The following is an 18,182-nucleotide window of genomic DNA, read 5'->3' on the forward strand; positions in this document are numbered from 1 at the left end:
ATGTTAGTGCCACTGAATGAACTTAAAATGTTGATGGGAGACTCTGTTACAGAGGAGTGTAAATGTTTTTTTTAGTCTGGATCATGTTGTTGTATTGTATTGTTGTATGTTTTAATTATGTAATGTATTGATTGTTGCTGCCTTCAAGGTCTCCCTTGAAAAAGAGACTCTGGGTCTCAATGGGCTTTTCCTGGTTAAATAAAGGTTAAATAAAAAAAATGTAAATGCATTTTTGCTGCTCATTATTTCCATAATCTAATATTACTCGACATAATTCATTATTTACAAAATTATTTGAACGGGGTTTGATTATTTACTTGTGGAAACTATTGGTAATAATGAATTGGCACTGCTTCTGCCGTTCTCAGAGAATTAGGGAAGTAGAGCAGAGGAAATGCACCTGTTGCGGAAAAATTCTGTACCTCTGCCGCACCACCGCTGTCACAACCGTTCCATATCTTCCGGGATTTTAGATTTCTAACCACCAACACTGAAAGTCAAGTTTCAGAATGCAGGAAGGAGAGACGGGGAGTTAGACTGGGAAGGAGTCAAGACGACACATTGCAGCAAAGGGTAGAGAGGTACGTTGAGTTTGTCGTGATTCATTCTGATCTATAACATGCATTCAAACTGTTATATTTAATTACAGTTGAAATGAAAGTTATTTTACGCACAACAGTTAATTGCTGAAGACGTCTTCCTGATACGGGAAACCTCTCTTTGGAATTCTTTACTATACTCCATTCATCGACATTGCGCAGAAACTATATGCCACTTGTTTTGCCCGCTATCAGTCTGCTCTAAAACGCGCCTATTCTATTCTCTCTTTTTTTTTTACGTCCTCCCTTCCTGGATTGTGGAAATAAAGTGGTGAGTTGATTCGGATCACAGTCGGAGTAAAGTTTACGTTTTTCTTCAAGGTAATTAAACAATCTGGACTGTTGCTAAAATACCTTTTATCTAACATGAACTATATGTGCGTTCACTCATTCAGATGGATTTCTTCTGTCGGGTTGTCTTCAGATCATGTGTGATGATAAACAACTCTGCTTTTTTCCAAACTGGATGTGTTGCCAACATTAAATCCATCCATTAGATTGTTTAAGCTACATTTTGTTTTGTTGTAGCCTATAGCACTACTTTATTTTTAGATATATTTACAAGCCGAGCCAAATAACCATTTGCCCAATAAGGTGACGACAGATTTTGTTATCCATTCCATATTGAGTAACTGTCCAGGAAATTGCACATACTATATTATTCTCATGGATTGTTCAATTGGAATTATCATTATTTTGTATAGCCTATAAACACAAAATGCCGCGGAAAAGCACTTTTAGTGGAGGTTTTCCTACAACCACATAATTCCTACTAACGTTGCTATTCATACAATTTCCTTGACATTAACAGCCTTCTTCTGAACTGAGCTGCCTACAGGTATTGTACACTACTCAAGCGTGAGTCGATTAGCCTCAAGCGTTCAAACAATGACGAAGTTTCCTCCCCCACGAGTGACATAGCATAGCACAACAACCCTGTGCTAGTGACCTTTTGAATGCAAATGATTGAAATCAAGTGTGTTTTTCCTGTTTCTTCAACTCATTCTCAACATTATTCAACGTCTTCTGAGGCGCTGGACTCAACTGGAGCTTGAAGCTCATGACTGGAACATGGCCGATGACAGGCTTGATGTCAGGATTAAACAAATGGTTTAACCAGTGCTTTCCACCCGCCGTTCTGTGTCCTTAGAGGGTGGGACCCTGCGATAATGCTGCGCTCGTGTTGTTTTTTCCTTTCCTGTTCCCATTCCTCCAAGCAACCTTTCACCCGGACAGAGAGGTTCCCTATGGGGTTTAAAAACACAAGGATCCTATTAGTCCTACTTTATCATTCCCAATACTGTATATGTGTGTGCCAGTGTCTGTCAAAATAAGATTAGCTGGAGACTATTTTCCCATGTCCTTTCCTATTTTACCATGCTGAAATTAAAAACGTTATCTTTATGTAAARMWWRYWRAYATATGTTTGTGTCAGTAAACAATAAACAAGCCAATAACACAATAAACAAGTCAATGACACAGTAGAAAAAAGAAAGTCTATATACAGTGTGTGCAAAAGGCATGAGGAGGTAGGCAATAMATAGGCCATAGGAGCAAATAATTACAATTTAGCAGATTAACACTGGAGTGATAAATGAGCAGATGATGATGTACTAGGTGGTGTCAGAAGAAGGCCCCAAAAATTGTCAGAGACTCCGGATACCGGTACCGGGTCAAAACCGGTACCGGGTCAATGTGCGGGGGTACAGGTTAGTCGAGGTAATTTGTACATGGAGGTAGGGGTGAAGTGACTATGCATAGATAAATAGCAGCAGCAGCAGCAGCGTACAAAACAAATAATCCTGTGGCCGTTTGATTAATTGTTCAGCAGTCTTATGTTTTGGGGGTAGAAGCTGTTAAGGAGCCTTTTGGTCCTTGACTTGGCGCTCCAGTACCGGTTGCTGTGCGGTATCAGAGAAAACAATCTGACAATTTTTGGGGCCTTCTTCTGACACCRCCTAGTMCAYCATCATCATCTGCTCAGTTATCACTCCAGTGTTAATCTGCTAAATTGTAATATAGTAACTTCATCCCTACCTCCATGTACAAATGACCTCGACTAACCTGTACCCCCGCACATTGACACGGTACCGGTATCCCCTTTTATATAGCCTCTTTCTTGTTACTTTTTATAATGTTTCACTTTAGTTTATTTGGTACATATTTTCTTAACTTTTTCTTGAACTGCACTGTTGGTTAAGGGCTTGTAAGTAAGAATTTCACGGYAAGGTCTGCACTTGTTGTATTCTGTGCATGTGATAAAGTTTGATTTGAGATACACYATATAGCGGTAACTCACCTAGCTGTTCTAGCTTCGCCCTCGCGGGTGCTAGCAAGCATGTAAGGTAGGGTTACGTATCAGCAACCATTGTCAGCCAATCTAGTGGGAATGTCCTGCCTGTTGTTTTAAGTTCTGCGTGTAAACAACTATTTTCCCATTTTTTTCAGGCAACCAAAAAATACTGTTGACTTGGCCAATGAGAAAGTGCCTTTCAGACTTTAAAGTCAATTTCTGTGTAGGGTATCAAATAGTGATTAATCAGTTGCAAAAAAACGGTTTTATATGGTCTATGATGAYGAGAGTTTTTCTAATCGGGTCACATAGTTTTAACTCCTGGGAAAATGTATTTCCCTGTAGGGAGGATGAACTGCTGCTCTTTAATTACTTGTTACTTTTATTTCTTCTTATTCGTATGTTTTTAAACTGCGTTGTTGGTTAGGGGCTCGTAAGTAAGCATTTCACTCTAAGGTCTACACTTGTATTCGGCGCATGGGACTAATAAAATTTGATTTGATTTGAAAACCATGTCAAACCGTAGCAACTTTGTATTTGTTCATATGTATTCTATTTTAAAACTAGACTAACAGGGGAGACACAGAGACAGCTGTGATTGGACAATAGAACTAACAGGGCAGTGCTTGCTATATGCAGGGTTGCATCATGTAGGCCCAGCGATGGGAATGGGCGGTGCCCAATTCTTTTACAAATTATAACCCTGTGTAAGCCTATAATTAAAAAGTTACACAGGCTAGACTGTGTTAATGCACATGTCATCACTATTTGATTAATTCCAGTGACATTTTTGGATTAAAAAGGTCTAGGTAGCTTAGCCAACAGAAGTTTTGAATATTAAAATGTTCTCTTAACAGAAATAAATTGGCTTAGGCTATACCGCTTTGTTTCCCTGGCCAGATGGGACCGGGCACATAGGCCTCCAGCTGATCAGACTGATGCAGCATATCAGATCGCTTATGTTTAGGTGTAGGCTCTTACTGTAGAGAGTGTTTGCTTGTGTCTGTCTGTCAGGAGTGAGTTATTTTCCMGTTTGCTAAACGGAAGGAAAGTGCTCTGCTTTCTGTAGACATGCGCCAAGCCTGACCTTTGATTACTTTGAATCTGATTAGTCAAGACACACACACACACATATCCAAGATGTCATAGCAGTCTGACGTCTTTTGTCTTCGTCTTGTCGTGTCTCGTGTATATATCTTTATGTATCTTTTTTCTTCGCATATATTTTTCTTAACTTCAACATACTCTCCTGCAACCTGCCTCACCCAATATGCTCTGAACCTCTTCACCTGGATCATCGCAGCTAGCTATCCAATTGGCTTCTCCTGGCTAACGCCCCTGTCCCGAAGCAAGCACCAATTAGCCTGGAGCTAGCCTATGCTAGGCCGATCTCCCGGCTAGCTGAAGAGGACTATCAGCCACTCATTGGCCTACAATACCTATTTTGCCAATTGGCCTGGACCCCTTTTATTGCCGATCCGAAGCCAATCCATCACGACTGGACTACCGACGTAATCTGCCCGAGTTTTTTTTTTCAAGTGGCTCCTTCGTTGTGAAGTCCCCTGAATGCACATCTGCTAGCCTCTTAGCCGTGACCCGCTAGCTRACTAGAGCATACCGGACTGTTAGCTGAAGTAGTCCATCAGTCAATTTCTGAGGGCTACTATACCTATTTTGCCAATTGGCCTGGACCCTTTTACTACACGGACCCCTGCTGATCCATCACGACTGGTCTGCCGACGTAACCGCATGAGAGGGCTACAACAACAGACTTCTTCCATCGCGACGTCCCTCTAAGGCCCTTCTGCTAGCCCTGGCCCGCTAGCTGTCTGAATCGCCGTGTCTCTAATCCGTCCAGCTACTCATTGGAACCTATGATCACTCGGCTATGCATGCCTCCCTAATGCCAATATGCCTTGTCCATTGCTGTTTTGGTTAGTGATTATTGTCTTATTTCACTGTAGAGCCTCCAGCCCTGCTCAATATGCCTCAGCTAACCCTTTTGTCCCACCTCCCACACATGCGGTGACCTCACCTGGTTTAATTGATGTCTCTAGAGACAATACCTCTCTCATCGTCACTCAATGCCTAGGTTTACCTCAACTGTATTCATATCCTACCATACCTTTGTCTGTACATTGTGCTTTGAAGCTATTCTACCRCGCCCAGAAACCTGCTCTTTTTACTCTGTCCCGAACATATTAGACGACCAGTTCTTATAGTCCTTAGCCRTACCCTTATCCTACTCCTCCTCTGGTGATGTAGAGGTTCATCCAGGCCCTGCAGTGCCTAGCTCCACTCCCATTCCCCAGGCCCTCTCATTTGTTGACTTCTGTAACCGTAAAAACCTTGGTTTCATGCATGTTAACATTAGAAGCCTCCTCCCTAAGTTTGTTTTATTCACTGCTTTAGCACACTGCCAACCCGGATGTCCTAGCTGTGTCTGAATAATGGCTTAGGAAGGCCACCAAAAACCCTGACATTTTTGTCCCTAACTATAACATTTTCCGACAAGATAGAACTGCCAAAGGGGGCGSAGTTAGCCTGCAGAGTTCTGTCTTACTATCCAGGTCTGTGCCCAAACAATTTGAGCTTCTACTTTTAAAAATCCACCTTTCCAGAAACAAGTTTCTCACCGTTKCCGCTTGCTATAGACCACCTTCTGCCCCCAGCTGTGCCCTGGACACCATATGTGAATTGATTGCCCCCATCTATCTTCAGAGCTCATGCTGCTAGGTGACCTACACTGGGGCATGCTTAACACCCCGACCATCCTACAATCTAAACTTGATACCCTCAATCTCACACAAATTATCAATGAACCTACCAGGAATAACCCCAAATCCGTAAACACRGRCACCCTCATAGATATCATCCTAACCAACCTGCCCTCCAAATACACCTCTGCTGTCTTCAACCAGGATCTCAGCGATCACTGCCTCATTGCTTGCTTCTGTAATGGGTCTGCGGTCAAACGACCACCCCTCATCACTGTCAAACGCTCCCTAAAACACTTCAGCGATCAGGCATTTCTAAACGACCTGGCCCAGGTATCCTGGAAGGATATTGACMTCATTCCATCAGTAGAAGATGCCTGGTTATTCTTTAAAAGTGCCTTCCTCACCATCTTAAATAAGCATGCCCAATTCAAAAAATGTTGAACCAGGAACAGATATAGCCCATGGTTCACTCCAGACCTGATTGCCCTTGACCAGCACAAAAACATCCTGTGACGTACGGCATTAGCATCAWATAGCCCCCGCGATATGCAACTTTTCAGGGAAGTTAGGAACCAATATACACAGGCAGTTAGGAAAGCTAAGGCTAGCTTTTTCAAACAGAAATGTGCATCCTGTAGCACAAACTCAAAAAAGTTCTGGGACACTGTAAAGTCCATGGAGAATAAGAGCACCTCCTCCCAGCTGCCCACTGCACTGAGGCTAGGAAACACTGTCACCACCGATAAATCCACGATAATTGAGAATTTCAAAAAGCATTTTTCTACAGCTGGCCATGCTTTCTACCTGGCCACCCCTACCCTGGTCAACMGCCCTGCACCCCCCACAGCAACTTGCCCAAGCCTCCCCCATTTCTCCTTCACCCAAATCCAGATAGCTGATGTTCTGAAAGAGCTRCAAAATCTGGACCCCTACAAATCAGCAGGAATAGACAWWCTGGACCCTCTCCTTCTACAAKTATCMRCCGMAATTGTTGCAACCCCTATTACTAGCCTGTTCAACCTCTCTTTTTCGTATCGTCTGAGATCCCCAAAGATTGGAAAGCTGCCGCGGTCATCCGCCTCTTCAAAGGGGGAGACACCCTAGACCCAAACTGCTACAGACCTATATCTATCCTACCCTGCCTTTCTAAGGTCTTCGAAAGCCAAGTTAACAAACAGATCACTGACCATTTCGAATCCCACCGTACCTTCTCCGCTATGCAATCTGGTTTCCGAACTGGTCATGGGTGCACCTCAGCCACACTCAAGGTCCTAAACGATATCATAACCGCCATCGATAAGAGACAATACTGTGCAGCTGTATTCATCGACCTGGACCGACWCTGTCAATCACCACATTCTTATCGGCAGACTCAACAGCCTTGGTTTCTCAAATGACTGCCTCACCTGGTTCACCAACTACTTCTCAGACAGAGTTCAGTGTGTCAAATCGGGGGGCCTGTTTTCCTCACCTCTGGCATTCTCTATGAAAGCCACAGGGTTCAATTCTCGGGCTGACTCTTCTCTGAATAACATCAATGATGTCGCTCTTGCTGCTGGTCAGTCTCTCTGATCCACCTGTACATGCAGACGACACCATTCTGTACTTTCTGGCCCTTCTTTGGACACTGTGTTAACTAAACTCCAGATGAGCTTCAATGCCATACACTCTCCTTCCGTGGCCTCCAACTGCTCTTAATTGCAAGTAAAACTAAATGCATGCTCTTCAAACCGATCGCTGCCGCACCTGCCCGCCCGTCCAGCATCACTACTCTGGACGGTTCTGACTTAGAATAGTTGACAACTACAAATACCTAGTGTCCAGTTTAGACTGTAAACTCTCCTTCCAGACTCACATTAAGCATCGCCAATCCAAAATTAAATCTAGACTCAGCCTCTATTTCTCAACAAAGTATCCTTCGCTCATGCTGCCCAAACATACCCTCGTAAAAACTGACCATCCTACCGAGATCCTTGACTTCGGCGATGTCATTTACAAAATAGCCCCCAACACTCTACTCAGACTGCATCCAATTTGCTATCACAGTGCCATCCGTTTGTCACCAAAGCCACATATACTACCTACCACTGCGACCTGTATGCTCTCGTTGGCTGGCTCTCGCTTCATATTCGTCGCCAACCCACTGGCTCCAGCGTCATCTATAAGTCTTTGCTAGGTAAAGCACCACCTTATCTCAGCTCACTGGTCACCCATAACACCACCCACCCGTAGCACGCGCTCCAGCAAGGTATATTTCACTGGTCACCCCTAAAGCCAACATCTCCTTTGGCCGCCTTTCCTTCCAGTTCTCTGCTGCCAATGACCGGAACGATTGCAAAAGTCACTGAAGCTGGAGACCCCATATCTCCCTCACGATTCACTAACTTTAAGCACCAGCTGTCAGAGCAGCTCACGATCACTGCACCTGTACATAGCCCATCTGTAAACAGCCCATCCAACTACCTCATCCCCATACTATTATTTAATTTAATTTTCGCTCCTTTGCACCCCAGTATCTACTTGCACATTCATCTTCTGCACATTTATCACTCCAGTGTTTAATTGCTAAATTGTAATTATTTCGCCACTATGGCCTTTTTATTGCCTTACCTCCCTTATCTTACCTCATTTGCACACACTGTATATACTTTTTTTTCTCTATTGTGTTATTGACTGTATGTTTGTTTATTCCATGTGTAACTCTGTGTTGTTTGTCGCACTGCTTTGAACTATCTTGGCCAGGTCGCAGTTRTAAATGAGATCTTGTTCTCAACTAGCYTACCTTGTTAAATAAAGGTGACATAAATCAAATAAAAAACACACACACACAAACTGCAGCACTCTGATAAGAAGCACATAGTCCCTGTTCAACACTTTTGCTTACATTTTTTATTACACCAAATAAAAAGTGCTGTGGTAAATGCCTGCTCGCAACCTGTCTCCGTCCTCTCCCCTCACAGCAAGCMCTCATCTCATGGGCWCTTTACCTGTTCCCCGGCCTCTCCCCTCACAGCAAGCTCTCCTCTCATGGGTTTACCTGTTCCCCGGCCTCTCCCCTCACAGCAAGCTCTCCGCTCATGGGTTTACCTGTTCCCCGGCCTCTCCCCTCACAGCAAGCTCTCCGCTCATGGGTTTATCTGTTCCCCGGCCTCTCCCCTCACAGCAAGCTCTCCGCTCATGGGTTCTCTACCTGTCTCCGTCCTCTCCCCTCACAGCAAGCCCTCCACTGTTTGAACACACTCTCTCTCCTGCAGGGGTCCACTGTCATGATGTGCTCTGTCTGAGTAGCCTGCACCTTATGTGAGGTCGTGGCTTATGTACTGAAAGTGGCTCCTCCATCAAATGGACTTTAGCTGGGGATAAAGAGGCCTCTGTCAGTTTTACTCCATCTTCAGTGCTGCTGATGTTTGGTATTAGATGGGACTTACACTGGTTTTCGCTGTGATCAAATCCCATTTTATTGGTCACATACATGTGATTAGCAGATGTTATTGCGGGTGTAGCGAAATGCTTGTGCCTCTAGCTCCGAAAGTGCAGTAATATATAACAAATTACACAATATATAMCCAATACACACATCTAAGTAGGAATGAAGTAAGACTATATACAGTTGAATTCKGAAGTTTACATACACTTAGGTTGGAGTCATTAAAACTCAGTTTTCAAACACTCCACAAATGTCTTGTTAACAAACTATAGTTTTGGCAAGTCGGTTAGAACATCTACTTTGTGCATGACACAAGTAATTTTTCCAACAATTGTTTACAGACAGATTATTTCACTTATAATTCACTGTATCACAATTCCAGTGCGTCAAAAGTTTACATACTTTAAACAGCTTGGAATATTCCAGAAAATGGTGTCATGGCTTTAGAAGCTTCTGATAGGCTAATTGACATCATTTGAGTCAATTGGAGGTGTATCTGTGGATGTATTTCAAGGCCTACCTTCAAACTTAGTGCCTCTTTGCTTCACATCATGGGAAAATCTAAAGAAATCAGCCAAGACCTCAGAAAAAAATGGTAGACCTCCACAAGTCTGGTTCATCCTTGGGAGCAATTTCCAAATGCCTGAAGGTACCACGTTCATCTGTACAAACAATAGTACGCAAGTATAAAAAAAGTGTCAAAAGTGCAAATCAATCCCAGAACAACAGCAAAGGATCTTGTGAAGATTCTGGAGGAAACAGGTACAACAGTATCTATATCCACAGTAAAACGAGTCCTATATCGACATAACCGGATAGGCCACTCAGCAAGGAAGAAGCCACTGCTCCCAAACCGCCATAAAAAAGCCAGACTACGGTTTGCAACTGCACATGGAGACAAAGATCGTACTTTTTTGAGATATGTGAATAATATGTGAATATGTTGAAGTAACATCTCAAGACATCAGTCAGGAAGTTAAAGCTTGGTCGCAAATGGGTCTTCCAAACGGACAATGACCCCAAGCATACTTCCAAAGTTGTGGCAAAATGGCTTAAGGACAACAAAGTCAAGGTATTAGAATGGCCATCACAAAGCCCCGACCTCAGTCCTATAGGTGTTCGGTGAAGGGGGCCTACAAACCTGACTCAGTTACACCAGCTCGGTCAGGAGCAATGGGCAAAAATTCACCCTACTTATTGTGGGAAGCTTGTGGAAGGCTACCTGAAATGTTTGACCCAAGTTAAACAATTTAAAGKCAATGCTACCAAATACTAATTGAGTGTATGTAAACTTCTGACCCACTGGGAATGTGATGAAAGAAATACAAGCTGAAATAAATAATTCTCTCTACTATTATTCTGACATTTAACATTCTTCAAATAAAGTGGTGATCATAACTGACTTAAGACAGGGAAAATTTACAAGGATTAAATGTCAGGAATTGTGAAAAACAGAGTTTACCTTAGCCAAATACATTTAAACTTCTGACTTCAACTGTACATATGGACGAGCGATGTCAGAGCGGAACGGACTAAGATACCGTAGAATAGTATAGAAATGAACAGTATATACATATGAGATGAGTAATGTAAGATATGTAAGCATTAAGTGAATGAGATACTGTAGTATAGAAAACAGTATATACACATGATATAGTCACATGAGATGAGTAATACCAGATATGTAAACATTGTTAAGTGACTAAGATACTGTAGAATAATATAGAATTCTACGCTATCTAGTATGACATCATGAGAGTGATTTTTTAAATGGTAGCTACAGTGCTTGGTAATGCAGGAGAAAAGCATTTTCAAGCAGAAAGGACAACTTTTATAGAGATAAAAATCATATGTTCCCATTTCATGCCTTCTGGACTCAGCCCTGGTCTGCTCTTTGGCTAGCAGGAGCCTGTCTGGTCTAGGCTGACTATCCCTGAGGAGGTTAGTCTGGGACGGAGGTGCCATGCCACAGGCTGCAGACATGATCAACATGGCCTTCCTGACCGACTCGGAGCGGGAGCTGATCCTGGAGGTGTTGCGGCGGGACGAGGAGCTGAGGCAGGCCGAGGAACAGCGTGTCCGGTGAGAACTCTCCTTCCCGGCTGCATCTCAATAGTCCTAAAGTGGCTTCCTCCTCACCTTGTCTCTTTTCTGCACAGATCTGAAGAAAAAAAACAGGACAGGTGAAAGCAATACAGTGGATGCTGGTGGGAATTTAGCTTTCACCTCATCGGCTCAGTATTTCACATTAGTGCAGATGAAGGAGGAAGTCACTTTTAGACTTTTAACATCCAGTTAGGCAAAGATTTCAACACAGACACCAACAGGCGAGGGTCTAACCAACGTCTTCCTTCCCTGTGTTTCAGCAAGCTGAAGACAGAGCTGCTGGACATAAAGAGGAAGGGGGCCAAGCGCAGCAGTGGGAGGTACAGTGAGCGCAGCTGCGGTCGCTGCCAGGAACCACTGGGTCGACTGTCTGCCAGCTCCAGCCAATGTAGGGCATGTAAACACCAAGTGTGCCGCAACTGCCGCGCAGTGCGCCCCAATGGATCCTGGGTGTGCAGTGTGTGTGCCAAAGAGGCGTAAGAGTCCCATTTCTCTGTACTGTATGTTACCCCACCCTGTCCTTTAGCATGACCAGGATCCCTGTGTTTGCTGTATCTATATGCAAAGCGTGATATCATATGTTTTAAAGCATCTCGCTGTAGAACGCCGCTCGAGGAGAGRACAAGGATTTAAGCGGGTTTACATGATGTGGATCCGCTATGCATATCTGTTGCATTCTAAACTGGTGTCGAATTTTGTATAATTTTGTCTATTTTGACAACAGTGCAGAGTTTTTGCAATGTCAGCATTTTACTCTTCGTGTTTGGTCCATATATTTGATCCATGATGTGTTAACGTGGTGGTAACAACGTGTGGTGTGACTTTCTCCAGTGATCTAAAGAAGTGCACTGGAGACTGGTTTTATGACCAGCGAGTCAACCGCTTCTCCACCACCCCTGGACACGACATAGTGAGAGCTTCCCTCAAAAAGAGGTCCCCATGTGAGTCCAGGAAACTGATGTGGRCATTGTTCTGTTCAGTTGGAAACTTAAAAACTCTCACTTCTGGTGCAGAATGAAATGTCAATGTTGTGACAGCATAGGAATTTGTCCTAATTCCTCTACTCAGTTTCAATATTGATATGTGGGAAGCTCCATTACTGCATAGCTTTTGTTMATGTACTTTTTGAATTGCACTTCCTACAAATGCCATCAAAAGTAATTTATTCCCTGTCTGAATGAATGAAGCCACTGACAGCATGCTACCAGTTGTCTGTCATGCTAAAGCTCTGTGTTCTGTTTTAGTGAGGAAGAGGGAGACCATTGGAGAGCAACTGTTGAAGAGTACAGAGTTGAAACCCGGCCAGCCGACCATTCCTGTTCCCCGACCCAGACTGATTGACCTAGCGGCCTCCAACAAGTAGTGAGTCCTCTTTATATCTGGGGGGACAACACAGGCTTCACGATCATTAGAGTGTGACGCAGTTACTTTAATATGTGGATGGAGTTTCAACTCAGTAGAACTTTGACACTCATTGTCATTTTCACAGTCCGACAGACAAAGTTTCAGAAGAACCAGTGGCAGTTGAGAAGAAGCAACAGCACCAGCGCAGTGACACTAAATCTGCAGAGAAAGCCAGCCTGAACACTGTCAGGACAGAGACGAAGACCTTTGGGATGTAAGTCTACATCCCAAAAAATAGGCCTATGGCATTAGCGCTACATGCTAACGAGACTTCTATTGGGATGGCTCCTCATTATGAATGGYGTTTATGATCCAGGAAGAAGAGCACGGGTCGGTCCAGTCCAGCAGGTTCCAGTGTGTCCAGTATTCCAGTCAAAGTAGAAAGCACAGGTATCCACAGCTCCAACTTAGACACGGTGAGTATACACATCTATCAGGTGTTGGGATTAGTTACATTTCAGCACAGTCAAATTGGGAAATAAAAAGTCCACTTGGTAAAAAATGGAATTGACCCTAACCCTGTCATCCTCATGTCTCCAGCCAATACATATTATACTGTCACACCTGACTGTAACCCCTGTCTCTTTCCATAGTCCTCCGTAGTGAATCGTCGTAGTGTAAGTCCCTGCACAGGGTCTGTCTTATTGGAAGACGACGGGCTGTTCAAGAAGAGCGTCAGACAAGGTCAGAAACCCTCCGGTGAGACTCTTGTGTGTCGGTCGTCTCAGTAGTTCTGATTCCCAAGCTATAATTAAATAATGTTCTTTTTAAGGGCTTCAGGCCTGCTTGAGTAAATGAAGGCATGCTCATTTAATGTCTTCATGGGTTTCAATCAGAATTCACATCTGTGCTGGACCTGCGTAAGGAAGTATCGGAGGGCTCTATGGGTGACAGAAGCAAGTCTGTGCCTGGCCTCAATGTGCCGGTGAGCAGAAGCCCACTTCCTCATAATACACTGGTTCACTATACTATAAAATACTTCTTAGTATTGATGAGAAATGCAGTTGCGTTGTCTTTTGCATGAGTTCAAATTTGCTTGTTGTCATTGCAGGATGACGAGGAGGATGATGAGGACATTGATAACTTGGTGAGCATCCATAGAAAGACAGTGGGCTCAAGTACCTCAAATCTTCGCGGCTCCAAGGTAAATCCATGTGATTCTCACTTATCTTATTTTCATAGGTTCTAGTTAGGGTGTGTGATGCCAGTTTTAGTCCCTGAAGATATTTTTAGAAACAGAATTGATAAGTCAACCACACAACTTTTTTTGAGACAATTCAGGATATCCTGGTTCGTGTGTGAGCTGCTGCCTAATTAAGTTACCATGGCAACAAAGGCTCAAGCTCAAAATTGCTTCAGGGCAGGAAAATTTGACTGTGACCTGACTTTCATTTTCACAGTTTCGTTCTCGTTTGTGCGCCTTTCCAGGAACAAGTTTGTTTCTTGATTGGATACGCTACGTTTACCTTTCTCGTCCAGGTTGTAGAATTGTATCCAATATCAATGCAGTTGAACTAACTACTAACAGCTACTTGGTGAATTGTGTATGTGTCCACCACAGAGTACACTGGGGAGTCTGATGAGTATTTACAGTGAGGCAGGAGATTATGACTGCGTGGAGGTGAGCGGAGACATCGTGTTCTCTCTCAGCTACGATGACACCACCCATAGCCTGGCCGTCCTCGTCAAGGAGTGCCACTCGCTGGCCCACGGGGACGCCACACGCCAGCGTTCCAACCCGTGAGTGTCCTCTCGGGACAAGGGTCTAATAGTTGTCTCAGTAGGAATTGATGGGTGCATCTCAATAGTGTAAAGACGCTTCCTTTTGTTTCCTCTCCTTCATATCCCCCTCATCTGAAAACACAGGATGGATAAAAGTAATGGTTGACGCCTATCTGGAATTGTATTTCAACTAAGCTGTTTTACAATATTCGGATGCATTATATCATGTCATTGCCAACAGTGAGGGTACACCCCCACTCCTTAAAGTGAGACAAACACCCTTCCATGGGTTTCCTGTCTTCTTTTCATGATGACAGTAGATGAGCAGCGCTGTAGAAAATGATTCCCAGTAATCCTGTTGTTTACTCTAAACACACACTTCAGTGCTATTACTGTATGACATAACGTAGATCATCTTAGATAAGACCCTGTCCTGTTTACAACATTTTTGATGTACCCAGAGGTCATTTATCAGAGTTCCAAAGGGAAGGTTTTACATTTATTTCAACAGAATACAATTTTTAATTTCTATTCTGGAAATGTAGGCACACATTTTTTGTAGTCAAAATAGTTTATCGGTATTGCAGGTAGGGCTATGATGATACCAGCCCTAATTGCAGGACTATTAATATTAATTTGAACTCTTTAAAGGGGCAGTGCACATAACGTGACTTTACAGTTGTTTTGATGATACACTGTGAGGGCGAAAATAACACAGACATTTTGAAAATGATGATAGTGCCCTTTTTGTGTAAGAGCTATTTGAAAATAATGTCTGGAATTTCAGCCTTTTCAGGTAGGATGAAACTTTTGGCCCATATCATGACATCACAATGTGATTGATTATAATAGACCAATGGCTGTTCATCTGGGTAAGGGGGTGGGCTCTAGACATCATATCAGCCAATCAGGGCTTTGCATGTAAATGTATTCAAATTTGTTTCCTCACGTTCACATGATCAGAGTGAGAATTTCAAGGGCCGAAGGAGGCTCAGGGAAATAAATGATAAAACATATATCTTGGAGTTATTTTCATTAAATAAACGTGCACACAGTGATTTGACATGGTGATGATTTAAAAAACACAATTACCAAGATTGTATGGGGGCTTTAACTTGTTGAAAAATATTATTCTCATGTTTTGTCTTGCAGGTATGTCAAGTGCTATCTTCTCCCTGACAAGTCTCGCACGGGTAAAAAGAAAACCAGCATCAAACGAAACACAGTGGACCCCACCTACAATGAGACCCTAAAGGTGATGGACTCTCTGGAACTGCAGTCGAATTAGATGGACACTGATGAACCTGGACTGTGGACAAATCCCTTATTACTTGTCTGGCTCAATGGCTGGTCATTAAGTCGATAATTCCTCCACTTTCACTAGGCAGTAAGATTGATGTTGACATTCAAGATAAAGAGTTTATTGCTTTTAGTAAACGGCAAACAAATATTGATTTTGTTTCTGCCCTTTTTTAATTCACTGAGTATACAGAACAGGGAACTCGGATGTGACGGCCAGAGAGGGTGGAAGGAGAAACTCTAAAGATGTCGATCAGTGAGGGAAGGGTTTGATGTTGACATTGTCCTGCCACTCCCTCACACTTTTTCCCTTCTTCTCCTCCAGTTCTCCATCAGTCGCTCCCAGGTGCTCACTCGTTCCCTCCAGCTCTCTGTCTGGCACCATGACCGCTTGGGCCGTAATGCCTTCCTGGGAGAGGTAGAGGTGCCTCTGGACTGCAGGGACCTCGATGGCCAACACGAGGAGTGTGTGGTGCTCATGGGAAAAGTAAGCCTGAGTAGTCGCCATCATCACTAGGGCTCAGAGTTGTTCCTGATCATGTTTCATGGTTGGAACAAACTCCAGGCCCTACACATCAATCATTTAAATGTATTTCTAATCTACAGTATACATTATTAACCTGTAGTCTAGTGGTTTTACCTCAGCTGTTCTTCTCTTCATAGGCATCACCACTGCAGTCCTCTGCCTTCTCTCAGTACAAAGGAGAACTGGTGATTTCCCTGAAGTACATCTCGACTAAGAAACCACCCACCGAGAAGACTAAAGGTAGGACTGCCAGTGTCGACAGAACAGAGGAACAGAAAAGCTGTCGGCACTGTCTGTGTTTCAAATCCTTACCAGTGGCTGTCTGACACCATTATCCCCCCTAGGCAAGACTCTTTCTCTAGGCAACAAGTCAAAGACGGAGGAGGGAGGGGAATTGCACGTCTTGATCAAAGAGGCCAAGAACCTGACGGCAATGAAAGCAGGGGACACGTCGGATTCCTTTGTGAAAGGGTTAGCTTTTGGCATGATTTCACATTCACTCGGAGATGATGAATTTCTTCTGTTTCATCATTCTCACTCAGGAGATGGTGCAACTCCCACTCATTTGAATAAGAATACACACTTTATTGATTACTAGAATTAAAAACATTGTTCAGCCACCTAGCCTTCATCAAAATGTAATAGTTTTCACTCATTATGCTTTAACCCTAGATACTTGTTGCCATCGAAGTCCAAGTCCACTAAGAGGAAGACTCTGGTGGTGAAGAAGACTCTGAACCCTCACTACGACCACACATTTGTGTACAAAGACCTGACCCTGGACCAGCTGAGTAAGACGTGTCTGGAGCTGACCGTGTGGGACCGGGAGGCCATCTCCAGTAATGACTTCCTGGGTGGTGTTCGACTCAGCACAGGCACAGGTAATGACACAACACCTTATTGATTTATGGAGGGGAAGTGTTATGGCAGGGAAGTATCCATCGGCAGTATTCCTCTTCCGTTTTTAAATGTTTGATTCAACATTTATCATTCCGTTGCAGGTCATCTATTTTGCTGATGTTTAAGTTGGTAGTAAAGAAAAGCTACCTCAGAGGTCAAACATCTAAAAGGGAAAGGGGGATACCTAGTCAATTGTACAACTGAATGCATTCAACTGAAATGTGTTTCTGCATTTACCCAACCCCTCTGAATCAGAGAGGTGCGGGGGGCTGCCTTAATTGACATCCACGTTATCGGCGCCCGGGAAACAGTGGGTTAACTGCCTTGCTCAGGGGCAGAACGACAGATTTTTACCTTGTCAGCTCGGGGATTTGATTCAGCAGGTTACTGGCACAACTCCTCTGGTGATAGGCAGTCGGCCCATTGTTAAAATCGCTTCAAAAACAGTGAAATCCCAAATCTCACACTATGCTTAGGGCTCCTGTACTGTGTGGACAGGTCAGACCTACTTTAGTTCACTGCATTTCTGTTGCCCTACTTTTCAGCCACACTGAAGGTTGGCAAGGAGGAAGTGGAGGCGGACTCAACAGGGGAGGAGGTGTCTCTGTGGCAGAAGATGATGCAATACCCTGACTCGTGGGCAGAGGGCTCTCTTCCATTACGCTCCTCTATGGGCAAGAACAAGAGCAAGTGAGGACTCCACCTCATAACCTGGGAGAAGAGCAATTGACAAAGGGCAATCCCTCAACTTTTTATCACCATTATTATCTGTAACCAAAAGACTATCACAGCTGTGTCTAACCGCAAGCACCAAAATAAGTGCTTTTGAAAGCATATATAGTAAATTCATCTGAGGTCTTCAGGTATTTGCTAGCAGAGGTATCATTTCATATGTTTGAATGCAGGTTGTGTGTTTAATCATGCAAATGCTTTTTAAAATCATAAACAGCACTAACCAAAGAGTTGATCAAATTCAACAACTCATGTTTAATTGACAATTTTTTCACATATTTCTTCATGCTAAATTCCATCCATGATCAGCAAACCATTCATTATAAACTAGGGTGCTTCATGGGGGTTTTCAGTTTCAGGCTGAATCTCTGTTGCACTCGAAGGCACTGAAAAATTGTGTCCATTTTTGGTCCATATCACATCTTGTGTGGTGCTTCATGGCAATCAAATGAAA

At 43.5% G+C, this 18,182-nt stretch overlaps 1 protein-coding gene across 4 annotated transcripts; it reads left to right on the forward strand.

Moving 5' to 3' along the window:
* Positions 1-402: 402 nt before the first annotated feature.
* Positions 403-18,032, forward strand: sytl4 (synaptotagmin-like 4). Of its 4 annotated transcripts, none has more exons than XM_023992399.2 (18): positions 497-581; positions 869-920; positions 10,942-11,121; positions 11,406-11,621; positions 11,977-12,086; positions 12,390-12,507; positions 12,635-12,763; positions 12,866-12,965; positions 13,143-13,248; positions 13,386-13,474; positions 13,601-13,693; positions 14,111-14,289; positions 15,424-15,526; positions 15,896-16,057; positions 16,234-16,336; positions 16,441-16,567; positions 16,769-16,977; positions 17,542-18,032. In XM_023992399.2, exons 3-18 carry the CDS (start codon positions 11,003-11,005, stop codon positions 17,688-17,690), a joined length of 2,112 nt encoding a protein of 703 aa, XP_023848167.1. In that variant the 5' UTR covers positions 497-581; positions 869-920; positions 10,942-11,002; the 3' UTR covers positions 17,691-18,032. The 4 variants fall into 4 exon arrangements, with proteins under 4 accessions (XP_023848165.1, XP_023848169.1, XP_023848167.1 ...); XM_023992398.2 differs by having other exon boundaries at positions 10,945-11,121; XM_023992397.2 differs by lacking the exon at positions 869-920 and having other exon boundaries at positions 403-581; positions 10,945-11,121.
* The last annotated feature ends 150 nt before the right edge of the window (positions 18,033-18,182 follow it).

This window comes from Salvelinus sp. IW2-2015, linkage group LG8, assembly GCF_002910315.2.
Source record: "Salvelinus sp. IW2-2015 linkage group LG8, ASM291031v2, whole genome shotgun sequence".
NCBI lineage: Eukaryota > Metazoa > Chordata > Actinopteri > Salmoniformes > Salmonidae > Salvelinus > Salvelinus sp. IW2-2015.